General features: G+C 39.2%; 1 protein-coding gene across 1 annotated transcript in view; it reads right to left on the bottom strand.

The window, feature by feature from the left end:
• The window catches only part of TRPC5 (transient receptor potential cation channel subfamily C member 5), a 170,844-nt gene that overhangs the window by 152,080 nt on the left and 1,102 nt on the right, over positions 1 to 17,662 (bottom strand). The window contains exon 2 of the mRNA XM_012451766.3: positions 6,904 to 7,302. Coding sequence (XP_012307189.1) covers positions 6,904 to 7,281 — 378 coding nt within the window. The 5' untranslated portion in view covers positions 7,282 to 7,302. The remainder of the gene's footprint in view (positions 1 to 6,903; positions 7,303 to 17,662) is intronic.

Genomic DNA, 17,662 nt, shown 5'->3' with positions numbered 1-17,662 from the left:
AAGAAAGATACAGAAAACTGACAACAGAGGCAGAGATTGTAGTGATGCAGCTATAAACCAAGGAACGCGCAGGATTGCCAGCAACCACCAGAGACTAGCAGAGAGGCATAAAACAGATTCTCCCACCAGAAGAAACCAGCCATGCTGATCCCTTCTTATCAGACTTCTGACTTATTGAGCTGTGAGAGAAGCCATTTTTGATGTTTTAAGCCACCCAATTTACGATAATTTGTTATGGCAGCCCTAGGAAACAAATACAGAGAGATACATGGACCTCTTACCTAGAAACAGGTCAGGGTGTGTTTGTAAAAATTTTGATTTCAGGCCTAAACGCCAAGATTTTGATTCTGTAGGTATGTAGTGGGGCTCAGGAATCTGCATTTTAACAAGTTTCTCATGTGCACAACAATTAACTTAGAGCTGTTTTTTAGCATACACGGACAAGAGTCTCCTCTCTGAATTGTGACTGGATTTGCTCTTCCTGCTGACAGTACTCCTCTAGTGGTTTCTACAGTCAGTGGCTCAAAGTTAGTAAGCATAATAGACCAGAAATAGGTGGGCATTAGACCTTATGTTGTCTCAAGAATTTTGAAGTCTGAGACTAATTTCAGAGGATTTACCCAACAAAAGTCACAAATTTCCCAGATTGTCAAAATCAACCCCTCAGTAAATAGGCTACAGAGATTAGCAAGTGGGCCAAGAGGGTCAGATTTCTGGTGCAGCAAGTCCACAGAGTAACATATAATGTACACACACACACGTGCACACACACACACACCCCTGTTTGGTGCAGAAAATTCTACCTGATAGAGTATCATCATATTTTTAAAGATTTGGTTCTTATTAAAAATGAAGGTCTCCATATCAGTGTTGACTCTTGAAGTTACTGTCAGCTCCTTATGCCCAGCCCCTGACCTTTATCTGAGAGCGTTTTGATAGAATAAAAGAGGGGGAAGACCACAAGAGTCTGAGGTAAGGATAGAGCAGACAGCTTCTTACTGCTAGCCTGGCGCTAAAGTCCTTGCATGGTAAAGCCAAGGAAGGCAGTGGTTTATCTTTCCAAGAGTGATGGAGGTCAACTGTGCCCAATCTCCTGGAGAGAGAAGGGAGGGACTCAGTGCAAAAGGGCAGTTGTTTGAATTCCATGTGTGGGAGAAGGGCCTTCCTGAAAATGGCTTGCCCATCTGAACCAAAGGTATTTCAGAAGGCCTGTGTTTGCTCACATCCCAGATGGCTCCCAAATGGAAACTTTGTTTCCATCTCCCAGAAACACAGCGCTCCAGCACTGCAACAGTTATAGTTACTGACATGACTTAAAGTGATTGTCAGAACAATTGAAGAAAATGAAATTTAGCAGAGGCTCATTGTGGAGGTTGGGGGACAGAGGAGAAAGGGAGGAGAAGACTGCTGAAGAGACTTGGGAATGGAGCTGACAACTTTGTGGGTTTGTACATACAGTGTGATAGCTAAGTATGGACGAAGTAGGTCTTATATTGTCAATGTGTATGAAAGAGTCCTGATAAAAACCTGCCTGAGCCAAATAGCTTTACCCAGGTTCCATAGGCTTGACTTTTCACTGCCAGTGGGTTCATTCCTATAAGTTAATCACTACCTTTCCCTAGAGAGGTCATGCCTTTGATTTCACACTAATATAAGTTTGCCTAGTGCCTTTCTTCCTGATTGGCAGAGCCTCAGTATTCACTACAGCATGGGGGAAAAATGGAAAAAAATGAGAACTGTCAAATGATAACTTGGCCCACTTTTAAAACTCAGATCTGGCATTACTAGCCTCCTTCTTAGAATCTTCTCTGTGATCTCCTCATTCTCAAAACAGTAATGAAGTTAAATCAAGTTGAATATGAAAGTCCAGAGGTTCTTATTTAATCAGCAAGCCATGTGCTTTTCTGGAAAATTCACTTAACTGCTTCATGTTCCTCAGCAAACATTTATATATCGCCCATCATGTACTAGGCACTGGGTTAAGTACTGATGAGAGAAACATGAAAACCACTGAGCTTTAGATTTTTGCCTCACATTTGAAGAAACAATCTAATTACAGAGATCAGACATTTACGCAAGTAACGCTAGCCAATAGTACAAAATGATAAGTGATTGGTGTCAAGTGAAGGGAAGAAGCCGATGGGCTGCAGGTTCTCGGAGGTGGGCAACGTCATTCAGGAGCCAGGTAGCTGGGTAAGCCTTAGTATAGAATAACACATTAAATCACCCAGGTACTTGGCAGGGCTCTGGAAAAATGGGGAATAAAACATATCAGTTTTAATGGGGATGGTGAGGTGGACCGAGTTAAGTCAGGAATATATTCACACCTCTCTGGTTTGCTAGTCATCCAAATCCTTGAGGCCCCTCCTTTCCAGAGGGCTGATATATCCTCCATTGATCTACTTTGTCTCACAACTTCTGTGCTGGGAATCCTGACTTATTCAGACTGCTAGGGAAGTGGTGTGGCTTAGTGGTTAAGTGAGTATGTTCAAGAGCTAAGCTGCTTGAGTTTGAATCCTGGCTCTCACATTTACTAATTGTGATCTTGGACCTGGACCTTGGACAATCGAAGTAATCATCCTGTAACTCAAATTTTTTTTTTTTGATAGAGTGTCATTCTGCCACCCAGGCTGGAGTATAGTGGTGCAATCTTGACTCACTGTAACCTCCGCTTCCCAGGTTCAAGTGATTCTCCTGTCTCAGCCTCCCCAGTAGCTGGGATTACAGGCCTGTGCTACCAAACCCAGATAATTTTTATATTTTTAGTAGACACTGGGTTTTGCCCAGGCTGGTCTTGAACTCCTGAGCTCAAGTGATGTGTCTACCTCGGGCAAATCCCAAAGTGCTGGGATTACAGGTGTCAGCCACCATGGCTGGCCTCCTATGTTAAAATAGGGATGATAATAATACTGTCTACCTAACAGAGTTGCTAGGAGGATTAAATGGGATAAGCCATGTCAGATACTTAGCACAGTACAAGTTGTCTGTTACTCATTCACTAAATAAATATTTATGAAGTGTTGGTGGTGTACCAAGAACTTTTCTAGTGATGTAATATAGCAGTGAACAAGAGAGAAATTCCCACTCTCTTGGTTCTGTATTAAATGCTAATGGCAGAGGGGGATTCAGACTTTTTACTCAAGGAAGTATACTATAGTACTATAATATAGTGTCTTGCTTTCTGCTCCATCAATTACAATTCTTAGTCTGTGAGTTATAACTAAATTTACTTTCAATCTTTTTTGTTAGGCAAATATGAGAACTATGAATTTCCTTTAAACTCAGCTTTGGCCATATACCATTAGATTTGATGCTGATTGTTTCTATTATTACTATTTCTAAGAAATTTGCAATTTTTGTTTTGTCATGTACTATTTCTACTTTTTAGAATGTATTGAGGTATTCCAATTTTGATGATTTAGTATTTTTTTGCCCTACTATGTGCCTAATTCTGTGCTTCTAAAGAAGACAGACAGTGAAGAGAGACCTGTCTGACTTGAGGGGTGTTTGGAAAGGACTAGAGGAATACAGGACTGGAAAAGACCATTGCCTGAGGGCATTGAGGTGCTAAGCTTCATGGACTGGTTTCTCTTCTAATGAGGAGACATTGTAGTTATTGAAAGTGTTGGGGTGCAGAAAATAATTTCCCAAAATATGGCACTTAAGCATGCTGAGTGCTTTGAGAAGTGGAAAGGCCACTGGGTAAGTGGCTCACGTCTGTAATCCTAGCACTTTGAGAGGCTGGGGCAAGTGAATTGCTTGAGCTCAGGAGTTCGAGGCCAGCCTGGGCAACATGGTGAAATCCTGTCTCTACCAAAATACAAAATATTAGCCGGGCGTGGTGGGATGTGCCTGTAGTCCCAGCTACTCGGGAGGCTGAGGCAGGAGAATTGCTTGAACCTGGGAGGCAGAGGTTGTAGTGAACCGAGATTGTGCCACTGTACTCCAGCCTGGTGACAGAGCAAGACTCCATCTCAAAAAAAAAAAAAAAAGAAAAAAAGGAAGGGCCTCAAAAATAAGCCTCAGAACCAAGCTCTCTCTTTCTGAACCTTTCTGTACCTCTTTGTCTCTCTGATCCTTTTTAAGGATACTGAGGGACTTTCTGGAACTTTCTTATCTGACTAAAAAAGCCTCTTTCCAAAAGAAATGCAATTGTCTTAAGACTCCCTCCCTAGAAATCTAATCAAATAACCAAGAAAGATCAACCATGGAGAAAAGACTGGCAGTCATCACCATGCCCAGATGGGCGTTTCATGTATTTTTCTGAGGGCAGCTGCAAGAGATTACCTAGGGGACTTTATCTGCATAATAAGAAATCATAAAGTGGGGAAAGGACACCGTTTTCAACAAATAGTGCTGGGATAATTGGCGAGCCACATGTAGGAGAAGGAAACTGGATCCTCATCTCTCACCTTATACAAAAATCAACTGAAGATGGATTAAGGACTTAAATCTAAGACCTGAAGCTATAAAAATTCTACAAGATAACATTGGAAAAACCCTGCTAGATATTGGCTTATGCAAGGCTTTCATGACCAAGAACCAAAAAGCAAATGCAGTAAAGATAAATTGCTGGAATTTAATTAAACTAAAGAGCTTTTGCACGGCAAAAGGAGCAGTCAGCAGAGTTAACAGACAACCCACAGAGTGGGGAAAAAATCTTCACAATCTGTATATCTAACAAAGGACTAATACCCAAAGGCTACAATGAAAATCTCAAGCAAATCAACAAGAAAAAAAAAATCCCATCAAAAAGTGGGCTAAGGATATGAATAGATAATTCTCAAAAGAGTATGTACAAATGGCCAACAAACATATGAAAAAATGCTCAACATCACTAATGATCAGGGAAGTACAAATCAAAACCACAATTAGATACCACTTCAGTCCTGCTAGAATGGCTATAATTAAAAAAATTAAAAATAGTAGATGTTGACATGGATGTGGTGAACAGGGAATACTTTTATACTGCAGATGGGAATGTACACTAGTACAGCCACTATGGAAAGCAGTGTGGAGATTCCTTAAAGAATTAAAAGTAGAACTACCATTTGATCCAGCAATCCCACTACTGGGTATCTACTCAGAGGAAAAAAATTCATGATTAGAAAAAGATACTTACAGATGCATGTTTATAGCAGCACAATTCACAATTGCAAAAACGTGGAACCAACCCAAATGCCCATCAATCAACAAGTACATAAAGAAACTGTGGCATATATATACAATGGAATACTACTCAGCCATAAAAAGGAATGAATTAATGGTATATGCAGCAACCTGGATGAAACTGGAGACCATTTTTCTAAATGAAGTAAGTCAGGAATAGAAAGCCAAACATCGTATGTTCTCATTCATAAGTGGGAGCTAAGCTATGAGGATGCAAAGGAATAAGAATGACACAATGGACTTTGAGGACTCAGGGGGAAAGAGAAGATGGTAAGGAATAAAAGACTACAAATAGGCTGAAGTGTATACTGCTCAGGTGATGGGTGCACCAAAATCTTACAAATCACCACTAAAGAACTTACTCATGTAACCAAAAACTACCTGCTCTCCAATAACCTATGGAAATTAAAAAAAAAAAAAAAGACAACATTAGTTCTTATGCAGTTCCATCCCTCACTTTCCCTTAACTTGTTGGCAGCATCCAAAGAGAATCATTTATAAAATAATGCCTGCTTCCCAGGTCCATACATTTCTCCCCTATGAAAAGAGTATTTATGTCTCCAACATCTGACCTCTCTTTGAGTTTCAACTTTTGTGTGTGGTTTCCATGTCCATGTGCATGTTCATAAATTTTGTATGCCCTTTTTTCCTATTAATCTGCCTATTGTAAGTTCATTTTCAGTGAAGTTTTAGACAGCAGAAAAGAAGCTGCAAAAGGATGTACAGGAACGACAAGCTTATAATGCTATTTTAGGGAGAGTAAGGCAGCATTATTGCTCAGGATTTCTTGAGAGAGGGGAACTTACTAGAGACAAGGAGACCAGTTTAGAAGCGTTTTATATTAGTCTAGGACAGCAGTTCTCAAACTTGACTGTACATGAGAATCCTCTGGAGGGCTTGCTGGGGCCCCACCCCAGAGTTTCTGATTCAACAGGACTGTGGTAGAGGCCTGAGAATTTGCATTTCTAACAAGTTCCCCAGTAATGCTGAGGCTGCCAGTCAAGGGACCACACTTTAGGGACCATTCATCTAACAGAGAGATGTTGGGAATCAGAGCGAGACTGGTGAAAGATGAACTAGAGAGGAGAGAAAGTTTGTGAAAGATATTTGGAAGGAAGGAACCACAGGACTTGGGGATTGGATACGGGGGCAAGGGAGTCAGACAAATAAAAGATGATCCCAGAGTATCAAATCTAGGTGCCTTGGAGGATATGAGAATCACAGAGGCAAAAACCCAAACATCTGGAGGTGGAGTGTAGTCACTTGACAGGCGCTGAAAAAATATATGAGGCCTTATATCCATAAGTATCTGCACCATGGCGCTCAAGTTTAAAAGCCTCCTGTATTGGCTTCAGGAGAGAGGCTGATGAGAAGCAGAAAGCCCAAGTCTGTATTTTGTTTCTCTTTTTCTAGAATATAACCTTTGAGTACAGGAGGAAACTGAAGATAGAAAGCAGGGTGTATGAAGGTTAGAAGGGGCTTAAATATTCTGGAAACAAAGAACACACCATTAGGTTGCTAAGTATGAGCAAACACGAATAAGGACAAGGCAAATGAGGAAAACTCAGCACGGGCCATGTAGGGTAGCTCTAGGACGCTACCTGAGATCACTGGTGCAATTTGTGAGATAGAGCTTCTCAATTCTAGACCACCTAACCTTCCCTAGTTTCAGGGCTTCTGACCTGGTGCCCTGTTGTCTTTGGCTATTTCTCAGTCTGTAGGAATTTCTCTTACCTGCTTCTCTCCACTGGGCCGCCTATAGCTGAGCAGAAGCTCCACAGCGCCCACCACTTCCTTGCGTATGGCATAGAGCAATGCATCACCCACATACACACTGTGGTTCAGCAGTAGCTCCATGATCTCCAGGTTCTCGTTCTCAATGGCAATGAGCAGGGCACTCCGGCCCAGGGGGTCCATGCAGTTGATGTTGACATTATAGTAGATCTCAGCCTCCTGAAGGGCCTGCTTCACAGTGGCATAGTCCCCCTTCTCCACAGCATTGAGGAAGGCCTTCTCCTCCGCAGAGAGCTCTGTCTCAGCCCTCACAATTTGCAAGGGGATGCGGTCTCTGTACGGTGAGTAGTTGACCTTTTTGTAGTACAGTTGGGCCATGGTTCATAGCAATTTAGAAAGCTGAGTGAGGAAACAGAGGAAGACCAAAAATATCCTTAGATACCTGGAGGTCTCAAGTGGACAATTATGGAGGCAGTCTTGCTAAGGAGTTGAAAAATCCCAAATGACTTCAATGACACCATCGTTTTTCCTCTTACAAATAAGTATAATAGAAAAAGCCCAGGTTTTGGGGTCAGAAAGACCTGGTCTTAAATCCTGGTTTTATGACTTCCCAGTTTTATGGCCTTCAATAAGTTACTCAAGCCCTCTGTACTTTATTTATTATTACTAAGGTTATCAATCTTAATAATATTACTAGCAGTTATCAGTTAGTAACTGGCACAGGGTAAACCTCCTAAGATGTGGCATAAGCTAGTTCCTACCTTCCTTCTCTTCTGGTGCCTGAAAATACTCCTGGTAACACCTCTGCTTAGTGATGCAAATTTGGAGATCATCTTTGGCCAATTTCCTTCAGGCTCTAGGTCTGTGGTGTTGTGCAGATTTGCAAGATTACATTTGCAACTGCCCCAGATGCACATCCTGGATTGAAATCCTATTTCAGTGCTAACTGCAACCCTGCTTCTTGCTGCTGCTCACTGGGGGAAGGGGTATTTTTACTCCAATAGGCCAAAGCCAACTGCAAAAGGTAAGCAGGTACCCTCTGTGCCCTCTCATGATTTTTTTCCTCTGCCATTTCAAACCAAAAGCTAACAGATCTGAGAATCTGTTTGATTAAATTCTGAGAAGTTGATGATCTGTTTTATTTGTATCATGCCTAAATCCAGGTTTTATTTAATAGAATTAGTTTTAAAGTAAAAACCTAGTTATTGAGCTCCTACAATGTGTTTAAACTTTCTCTGGGAGATGAAGGTAAAAAGACAGCCTTTGTCTTCTATTGCATAGAATGAATCACAGTATTGAGCAGTTGCCTCATAGTTTACAGGTCAAATTTATACACATTCCTCATTAGCTCCCTGTTGTATCCCTGTGAAATGGGAATGATGGTCTTCCCCAAGGGAGAAAATGAGGTTCAGATCTACTAGGCGATTGGCTCCACTTTCCATCTCATCCCTGAGGCCTCCAGGCCCCTCTGGAGGCTGAGTTAGAATGGACCTACTCCAGTGTCTTTCATTACTTAACTGTTTTGCCAGTTAAAGTACATGGCAATGTGATAAAGAGCCTCTTGTCTCATCTTCTGGATGTTCAGAAAAGATGAAGACGTGAAGCTTCCACAAACATTTACCTGAGTCTTCCAGGTAATGACATTCCTGCTTTGGCAGAGGGAGAGGCATATCTTATATCAAGTGGTATTTGCAATTCATGTGCTTGTGACATTCTCAGAAGTTAGCATTTGAAGATGAGTGTTGCCTCTTGCCCTGAGCAGGCCCAAATGACAAATTTCTCTCCATATCTGAGAGAAAGAGATATGAGCCCAAGAGAACAGGGTGCTGTTTCACTGCCTCAAGAAGCACTGATACTTTCTTTCACTACTTGCAAGTAAAAAAAATAGAATAGCACTCTGCTAGCCACTGGTAGAGGATAGGAAACAACACAATCCTGCTCAGAGAAGGCTGGAGGTCTCAGAGAAAGTTTCATAAAGATGGTACTTAAGCTAATCCTTGGAGGATGAATTAAGCACGAAAATGTGAGGGCAGTCTTGTTGCACTGCCGAGTGCAACAAGAAATATGATGAGATTAGTTACGGCCTAGTTGGGTGATGGGCTGGGGGAACACGAGGGGTCTTATTTTTCCAGGGAGTCTTATTTTTTCAGCTTAATAGGGCATAGGGATTAGAGGTAAGCTAAAATTCCAAGGCAACCACTCATAATCTTGGTATCCCCATCTGAAAAATGGTCTTGAACACTTGCTGTCCATTTGCCACTAAAGAGGCTACCATGGAAGAAAAGGCTAGATGTCCTTTCAGATGGTGTCACTGGTGGTGGTACTGCTACAGGAAGCATTACTGCACAGGGAGATCTGCAACCCCTTTAGAAAGTCACAGTTCTGGGGGAAGCAGAAGAATATTGTATCCCAGGGAAAGGTGGGAATGAAGGAAACTAACTCAATCGGTGCCCTATTATGTGCCAGGCACTATGCCAGAAACTGGGGCAATAAAGATATAAAAATAATCCTTAGTTTTGAATAGTTAACATGGCCCAGGCATGGTGCTAGTTACTAGAGTGGCACTATTACTACCACTGCCTCTAAGAGTAATCATAATGAAGGCCACAGCAGTACCATTCATTGAATTCTCACTATGTGCCAGACACATGGGTTAAAGTAGTGAAGAGAGACAACAGTAAAATCATGATAATTTGTAAGTTGAGGCAAGTATAATTGGATGATATATAGTCAATTTAAAGTCCAGTTTTAATTTTCATCTTTTGCATTTGGAATTAGTCTGGTCTATGTAGTTTTCCATCGGGCTCTGTTATAAGAGGCCTCATAGTATTCCTCTTTAGAAAAAGAAATCTACAAAGGTTTGCCTGAGATTGTACTGTTAGAGTAACTCTTGCTTTAAGGGACTACATTTCCAAAACTACCCCTGGATGAAATAATAAATCACATGGCTAATAACTAGTAATATATTAACATGAATTCCTTCATTAGGAAAGTTGCTATGACTTTGGAATTAAAGCAATGTTGTCTGGCTAAAAGAACAGGGATGATATGATGGAGGGTAAAGGAGAGGTCTGGTATCCAGCCTTGGAAATCTCTGTTAAGTAGTCATGCCCACCTCTATACTACGAATAGAGAATAATGCAAAAATGGGTTTCCTCCATTGTCTGTCGACATGCAGACTCATATAGATGTCTAATGACTTGCCTAATTCCTTGCCCTCTTCCAATCCTCACAGCTGCAGTCACTTGAACCTCAGTTTAGCCTCAGCCTCACTCCGTGCTCAGAGGCCAATCCTTTCTCTGCATACTTACTGTTAGGTCTACTCTGCCATTATTCTGAGAACAAGTAACTAGTGATGGAGTTTCTGGTATCTTTTAAGGAAATATTATTTGGAAGTTTTTTCCCCATTACCCTTTACCTTTATACTTGGCAGATGCACTCATCTGCCATTAACGTAAGCTAAGGCTCAAGGCATATTCTTAGCTAAAGAAACAAAACCTGTCAGTATTAAATGGCATTCTGCCAGTGAACCCCACTCGCAATGTAGTTCTCCAACCATGAAAGATTAAGAATGGTCTTAGAAGGCTTATCATGTTCTCTCTTTTCTTTGCTGCTGGCCAGAGAAGTTTGTCTAATAGAATCTGTGACATTTGTGGGCTTAAATTATGCGATTTAAAGGGCTAAATCGATGGACTTGGCAGAAGGCCAGGGCACAAAGTGGCTTTGACAAATCCCATCCCAGATTGCTGCCCAGCATAGGATTTCATCTGTGAGGAGGAAAGGCTGGCTTTCCACCTAAGAAAAAATCAGTACCTTCAGAGGGTTGTGGTATCTCTGCATGGCTTTCACAGTGTGTCATGAAGACTGAAGCTTAAATGGTAAAACCCTTGTGACCTCTCACAATTTTCTAAACTTATCTGTCTAGATTTCTATCTCTTCAGGGTCTTTCTAAGGCAAGTAAATTTAATCTGATAAATTTGTATGATCTAAGGTGTGAATGACTGATAACACATTCAATAAATAATTCTTACTATATACCAGGCAGTATAATAGAAGCTGATGATAATGGCTGAGTGGCTTAAAGCCATACTTCTTCTAGGAAAAAAATCATATTTTAACAGGGACCTTGAATGAGCAGTCCAAAAAGTGGCTATAGTGGAAATTTTATGTAAAAGCACAGGGGTGAACTGGTCATGGGAAAGTTATGGGGATGTCGATTTTGAGAGCATTTTGGCTTCTTTGAGATTATCACTTTGAGAACTAATTTAAATGTAGTGACACTATTCTTTCCCTGAAAGGTCCGGATCTTCAACATCCTGCAAAGAACTCACTCCAAAGTCCATCTAGAATAACCCCCAGCCCAATGAAAAAGTCCCCTTGACAGTATCCTTGTCAGGTGAGTGTTCAGTTAATGAGTACCTCCACAGATGGAAAACTTACCACTTCCTCACCTGCATGGTGAACACTGACTTTCAGCAAATACTCTCCTATGTTCAGCTAAAACCACCTGCCTATAACTTTTATCCCTGGCCCAAGTTCTGCTGTCTACAGCAGCATCGAGCAAAGCTCCCCTTTACTACACATGACAACTTTCAAATGTTTGATGTCAGCCATAATGTGTCCTTCTACCTAACTATTCCCAGTTTCTACAATCATTCTTACCAGATACTTTTTAGATTTTGGAGCATCCTACTGGTCTGCTTCTAGTTATACTTTGTTTCTCTTAAAGCATAATATTCAGAAGTGAACACAGTACTCTCACAATGGTCAGGCCAGCACTTATTATGCTGTGACTTTTGTTTTTAACTTCATTCATTCAGCAATGCTTTGTTGAGGTCATAGTACTGCAACATCTTGGTTCAGGAGGGACTTTAAACAGTTCTATATAGTGATATATTTGCAGTATTTTGTTTTTCATGCATATAAATTTTGTGAATCTAATTATTTCATTAATTTATAAATAAGGTAAGACTCCGCACTTATTCTGTGCCAGATACTGTGTGTGCTAAATGTTTTGTATACAATATTTACATTAATACTCACTTTTAGACAGTTACCACGATTATCTCCCATCTTACAGATAAGGAACCTGAAGCACAGAGAGGTTAAGTAATTTTTTAAGTTCCCACAGCTAGTAAGTGGTGGAAATGGGATTGGAGTCAAGCTTCTAGCTCCAGAGTCTACCTTCCTGACTACTTCAATGAAGGCAGATTCTTTTGCATGTTCCACAAAATCTATGAAAGTGCCAGCAATAGTATATATTCAGTGTTTCAGTTCAATAAATGCTTGCTGTATACCTACTATTTATTATGCTCAGAGCACTTGGTAGTAGGGAACACAATTATGCATATATAAATGACATTGTCCTTGCCGTCAAGCAACTCCAAGTCCAGAGGGGGAGACAAAAATGTAAAGAAGTTAAACATAGTACAAAGTGATAGGGGTTCTAATTGATAGTAGGGATACAAAGGAGGAAGTGTTCAACTTGAACTGTTTGGAGGTAAGGGAAGGCATCACAGAGGAAGTAATATTTGAGGTGTGTCTTGAAGGGTTGATAAGAGTTTCCTGGATAGCAATGATCTAGGGATGATCATTCTAGATTGTAGATACAGCACATGCTCAGATGTGGGTATATAAAACACAATGGTATTTAAGAGCACAGTAGCCTTCTGTTCTTTAAACCTGTCAAACCTGTCAAGCATGTGATCATTTAGGGTTCCTTACACTTTAGTTTGCTGCCTATAATCCTCTTCCATAAAGCTGCACAGTGTCCCTCCTTTTGTATAGTTTCAGAACAAAGGTCCTCTCTTCAGTGAAACCTTTCAAGACCACTATTTCAAGCCCCACACATATCATTCTCCATGTCATTATCCTAGTTTTTCTCCAACATTTTTTCAAGATAAGTTCTTCAAGAACTTATCATTATTTGAATTGACAATATTTTAATTTGTTTACTATTTTAACATTTGGCTCTCCCAACCCAGATGTAAACTCCATAATAGCCAGAACCTCATCAATCTTTTATTCCCAGTACCTGGCATATAGTAAGCTCCTAATAAATATGTATTGAATTATTACATGAAAGGGTGGTGGGGATAGAGATGGGAGAATGCTCTGTGGGCAGACCCCTGCTTTTGTTTGTGAGATTAACAACATCCCCATGCAGTCATGAGCTTGGGCAAGAAGCCGCTACTTCACCTGAAGGAACGAGTCTTAATTAGTCTAAGGCTAAGTTATTAGGTTGGTGCAAAAGTAATTGCGTTTTGTGAATCTACACATCTAAGAAATTCAAGACCTCCAAGAAGGAAAAACTGAAAGAAATTCCCACTGAGACATATTACAATCAAACTGTCAAAAGCCAAATACAGAGAATCTTGAAATCAGTAAGGGAAGTGACTCATCAGATACAAGGGATGCTCAATAAAATTAACATCCAATTTCTCTTCAGAAACTACACATAGAGATCCAAATTCAGTAGATGATAAGTTCTAAAAGAAATAAAAAATCTTCAGTCAAGAGTTCTATATCCTGCAAAATGATTTTTCTAAAATGAAGGCAAAACTAAGGCATTCTTAGACAAAAGCTGAGAAAGTTTGTTATTTACTGATGTGCCCAACAATAGATTCTAAAGGAGCCCTTAAAATTGGATTGCAATTTGAAGTCATAAGAAGAAATAAAGAACTCTCATAAATGTAACTACATAGCTAAATTTAAAAGCCAGTATTGTTTTACTTTTGATTTGTAAGCCCTGTTTTTTTCTATATGATTTAAAAGACAAATGCATTGGTTTCATACATTTATCTCTTAAATCATATAGAAAATAATATGAATCTATGTTAGTGGACACATATGATATAAAAAAGTTGTGACAATAACAACATAAAGGAAAAGAGAGCTGCATAGGAACAGAGTTAGTTATACTATTAAAGCTAAGTTGTTATTAATTCAAGCCAGTTTACTATATATTTAAGATGTTAATTTTAACCTCCATGGTAGCCACTAAGAAAATAGAAAATATCTAGGAAAGGAAATGAGAAATGAATTAAAATGTACATTACAAAAAGTCAACTAAACACAAAAGAAGATAGTAATGAAGGAATTGAATAACAAAATATATGTGACATACAGAAAACAAATGGCAAAATGGCAGAAGCAATTCCAGTAATTACAATTCAAAGGATTTGGGTGAGGGCAATGGGACATAATCATGTCACATTTGGATATGTTGGTGTTTGAGGTTTTCTTTGGGGTGGAGGACATCAGGAGGAGAGATCCAGTCAGCACCTGAAGCTTATCATTGAGAGCTAGTAATATAAAATTGGGACTCAACAGCATATTGATCAAAGGTTCTCAACCCTGGCTACATATTAAATGCCGTTTTACAAATATCCATGCTTAGGACACCCTTCGTCTCCACACTGACATTTTAAAATAGCTCCCCAGGTGAATCTAACATGCAGCCAGGATGAAGTGTCATATTATTAAGTGGTAACTGGAACTGTTAGGAGTTAATATGTTCAGGAGGGAGAGTGCAAAGAGATCAGGGGAACTGGAGAGGAAATTTACTTAGGAAATTTACATACTACTTAGGATGGTAGTCTAGTACACTGTCTAGTACAGTAGCCACTAGCCACATGTGGCTATTTAAATAAATTAAAATGAAATAAAATAAATTCAATTCCTCAGTTGCATCAGCCACATTTTAAGGACTCAGTGGCTACATGTGGCTCATGGTTACTGTATTGGAAAGTATATACATAAAAGATTTTCATCATTGTAGAAAGTTTTATTGGATACTGCCAAATGACCCAAATTTCTCTTCTGTGTCTAAAATGACCATAATACAGGGGACTCTTTCAATTTTAAGGTTAAAATTGTATCTATATTAAAATTTTGGTACTTTCACTTGCATAGTATATTTTCATGGCGATGGACACGTGTGTTTTTATTTTTGTAAGCTTTTTCTTCTACTTCTCTCCAATGTCCAGGGGAGGTTTATATAATCACTGACATATAGACTAAATAAATGTATTTTATTTTCACTTAGATGAAGACGTGTAAAAATTATATACACATGTCACTCAGCTGTATGGGGGATTTTATTTCCCTCAAGTCACTCAGCTGCATGGGGGATTTTAAATCTGTTGCTCAACACTCATTATTACTTTGTCTGCATGATGTTACTTGAGGTAGTCAAGGTAAAAGCAGAATGGAATGACACCAGAACAGCAAATAATAAGCAGTGAAATTAGTTAAAAGTCTCGTGTTTGATTACTAGTCTTGGATTGGCTTTAATCCCAGATCCCACAGACCATCAGAAATGAGCTTGTCCCATTTCCTTTGCCCCTTTATGTGACAATGTTCACACAGGAGCTTATTGGCCAAACTTCCTTAAATGGGGCAAAGGGACTACTTTACAAAATTGTTTTTAAATGATAACTTCCCCACATGAGAAATTGAGTTAGGGAATCTCGGTGAAAGGTACATGGGAGTTCTTTGTACTAATTTTATAACTTTTCTACGTCTCTGAAATTATCTCAAAATTGCAAACAATTACTTAAGCCAGAAAATCGTGAATACATAAAATCAAACTATATAGCTTATAATAAAGGAATCTTTAATGTCTTCTTCCCCCATGCATTTTAAAATGAAGTCATCCTTAATACACGTTTTTCTACCCAGTTTTCTTAATATTGTGTAGGATTTTTTCATACATAATTATCTGTAATAACACTCTTTTCATATACTGCCCTTCCCACCACCAATTTCTCATGTGGGGAAGTGGCTCTGACAGGTGAAATTGAGACAGTATGCTTTCTACCGTCATGTGTTAAAATACCGTACTAAAATGGCTACATAATATTTCACTGGGTCATGTCAGGTATACTACAATGTATTTAACTAGTCTCCAGCTTGGGAATAGTTAAGGTTTCTTCCCTTGATCTACATTGTTGTAAATGAAGCTGAGACAGATATTTCTGTACATAAAGATCTTCACATATATCCAGGTTATTTGCTCAGTATAGCTTCCTAGGAGTCAAGTTACTGGCCCAAAACCTGGGACCATTTTTAAAGCTGTCAATACATACTGCTGAACTTCTTTCTACATTATTTTATTAATTTACCAGCAGTGGCTTTCTAAGGGGAAAGAAAACGTACCAGAAATCTGAGGAAACAACCAACAGTTGACTGAATTTTAAAAATGTGGAATAGTATGCAGCCATAAAAAGAAAGAAATCATGTCCTTTGCAGCAACAAGGGGGGCACTGGAGGCCATTATTCTAAATGAACTAACTCAGAAACAGAAAACCATACCGTATGTTCTCACTTATAAGTGAGAATGAAAAAAATGGGTACACATGAACATAAAGATGGAAATAATAGACACTGGGAACTCCAGAAGGGAAGATGACAGGAGGATGAGGGTTGAAAAATTACCTGTCAGGTAGAGTTCACTATTTGGATAATGGGTATACTAGAAGCCCATTCCCCACCAGTATGCAATATACTCATATAACAAACAAGCACATGTATCCCCAAATCTAAAATAAATAAATAGAGAAGAAATCCCAGGGAACAGATGTGAACCTCAGTTTCTTCATGCACAATGTATGATTTATGATCCAAAGTCCCTTCTCCCTCATACATTCTTAAGATTCTCTGATTCTGTAATAAATGAATAATGTGTCATGAATGAAGCACATTTAAGATGTTCCAACAGATGATACTTTCATCTTGTGAGAAAGATTGAGGAACCCTTCAACTGATGGTCTGCAGATGTGGTAAAAATAGCAAGAGAACTCGAATTCGAAGTGGAGCCTGAAGATGTGACTGAATTGTTGCAATCTCATAAAACTGTAATGGGTGAAGAGTTGCTTCTTATGGATGAGCAAACAAAGTGGTTTCTTGAGATGGAATATATTCCTGGTGAAGAGGCTGTGAAACATTGTTGAAATGACAACAAAAGATTTAGCATATTACATAAACTTAGTTGATAAAACAGTGGCAGGGTTTGAGAGGATTGATTCCAATACCGAAAGAAGATTTACTGCAGGTAAAATGCTATCAAACAGCATTACATGCTACAGAGAAATCTTTTATAAAAGGAAGAGACAATCGATGTGGCAAACTTAATTGTCTTATTTTAAGAAATTGCCACAGCCACTGCAACCTTCAGCAACTAGCACCCTTATCAGTCAGCCTGATCAGTCAGCAGTCATCAACATTGTGGCAGGACCCTCCACAAGCAAAAAGATTATGACTCACTGAAGACTCAGATAATCGTTAGCATTTTTTAGCAATAAAGTATTTTAAAATTAAGGTTTGTATATTGTTCTTTAAACATAATGTTACTGCATGCTTAATAGGCAAGAATATAGTGTAGACATACATTTTATATGCACTGGGAGATGAAAATGTTTGACTTGCAACATTCACTTTATTGCAATGGTCTGGAACTGAACCCTCAATATCTCCGAGGATGCTTGTATAAGCATTTGAACATCCCTCTGTTTCAGGGCAAGACTTTGTTAAGTGAGTTCCAAATTTACCTGCTTTTTTTTCCAGTTATAAAAATGCATGGAGGATATCAATGTCTTGAGCATTGCTAGCACTAAATGAAATTGTACAGATCACTGTTAGCTAAAGTTATTGGGTGGTGGTTAGGAAAGATATATGGAAGAGGTAGAAATTGAGCTGATTTTTAAAGGCTGAGTAGGATTTAGACAGATGTAGGAGCAGAGAGAAAAATTATGTTATA

Source organism: Aotus nancymaae, unplaced genomic scaffold (genome assembly GCF_030222135.1).
Source record: "Aotus nancymaae isolate 86718 unplaced genomic scaffold, 86718_ANA_hifiasm-v0.15.2.pri h1tg000004l, whole genome shotgun sequence".
Lineage (NCBI taxonomy): Eukaryota > Metazoa > Chordata > Mammalia > Primates > Aotidae > Aotus > Aotus nancymaae.
The sequence above is the reverse complement of the archived record's forward strand: the minus strand, read 5'-3'. Positions and strand labels throughout refer to the sequence as shown.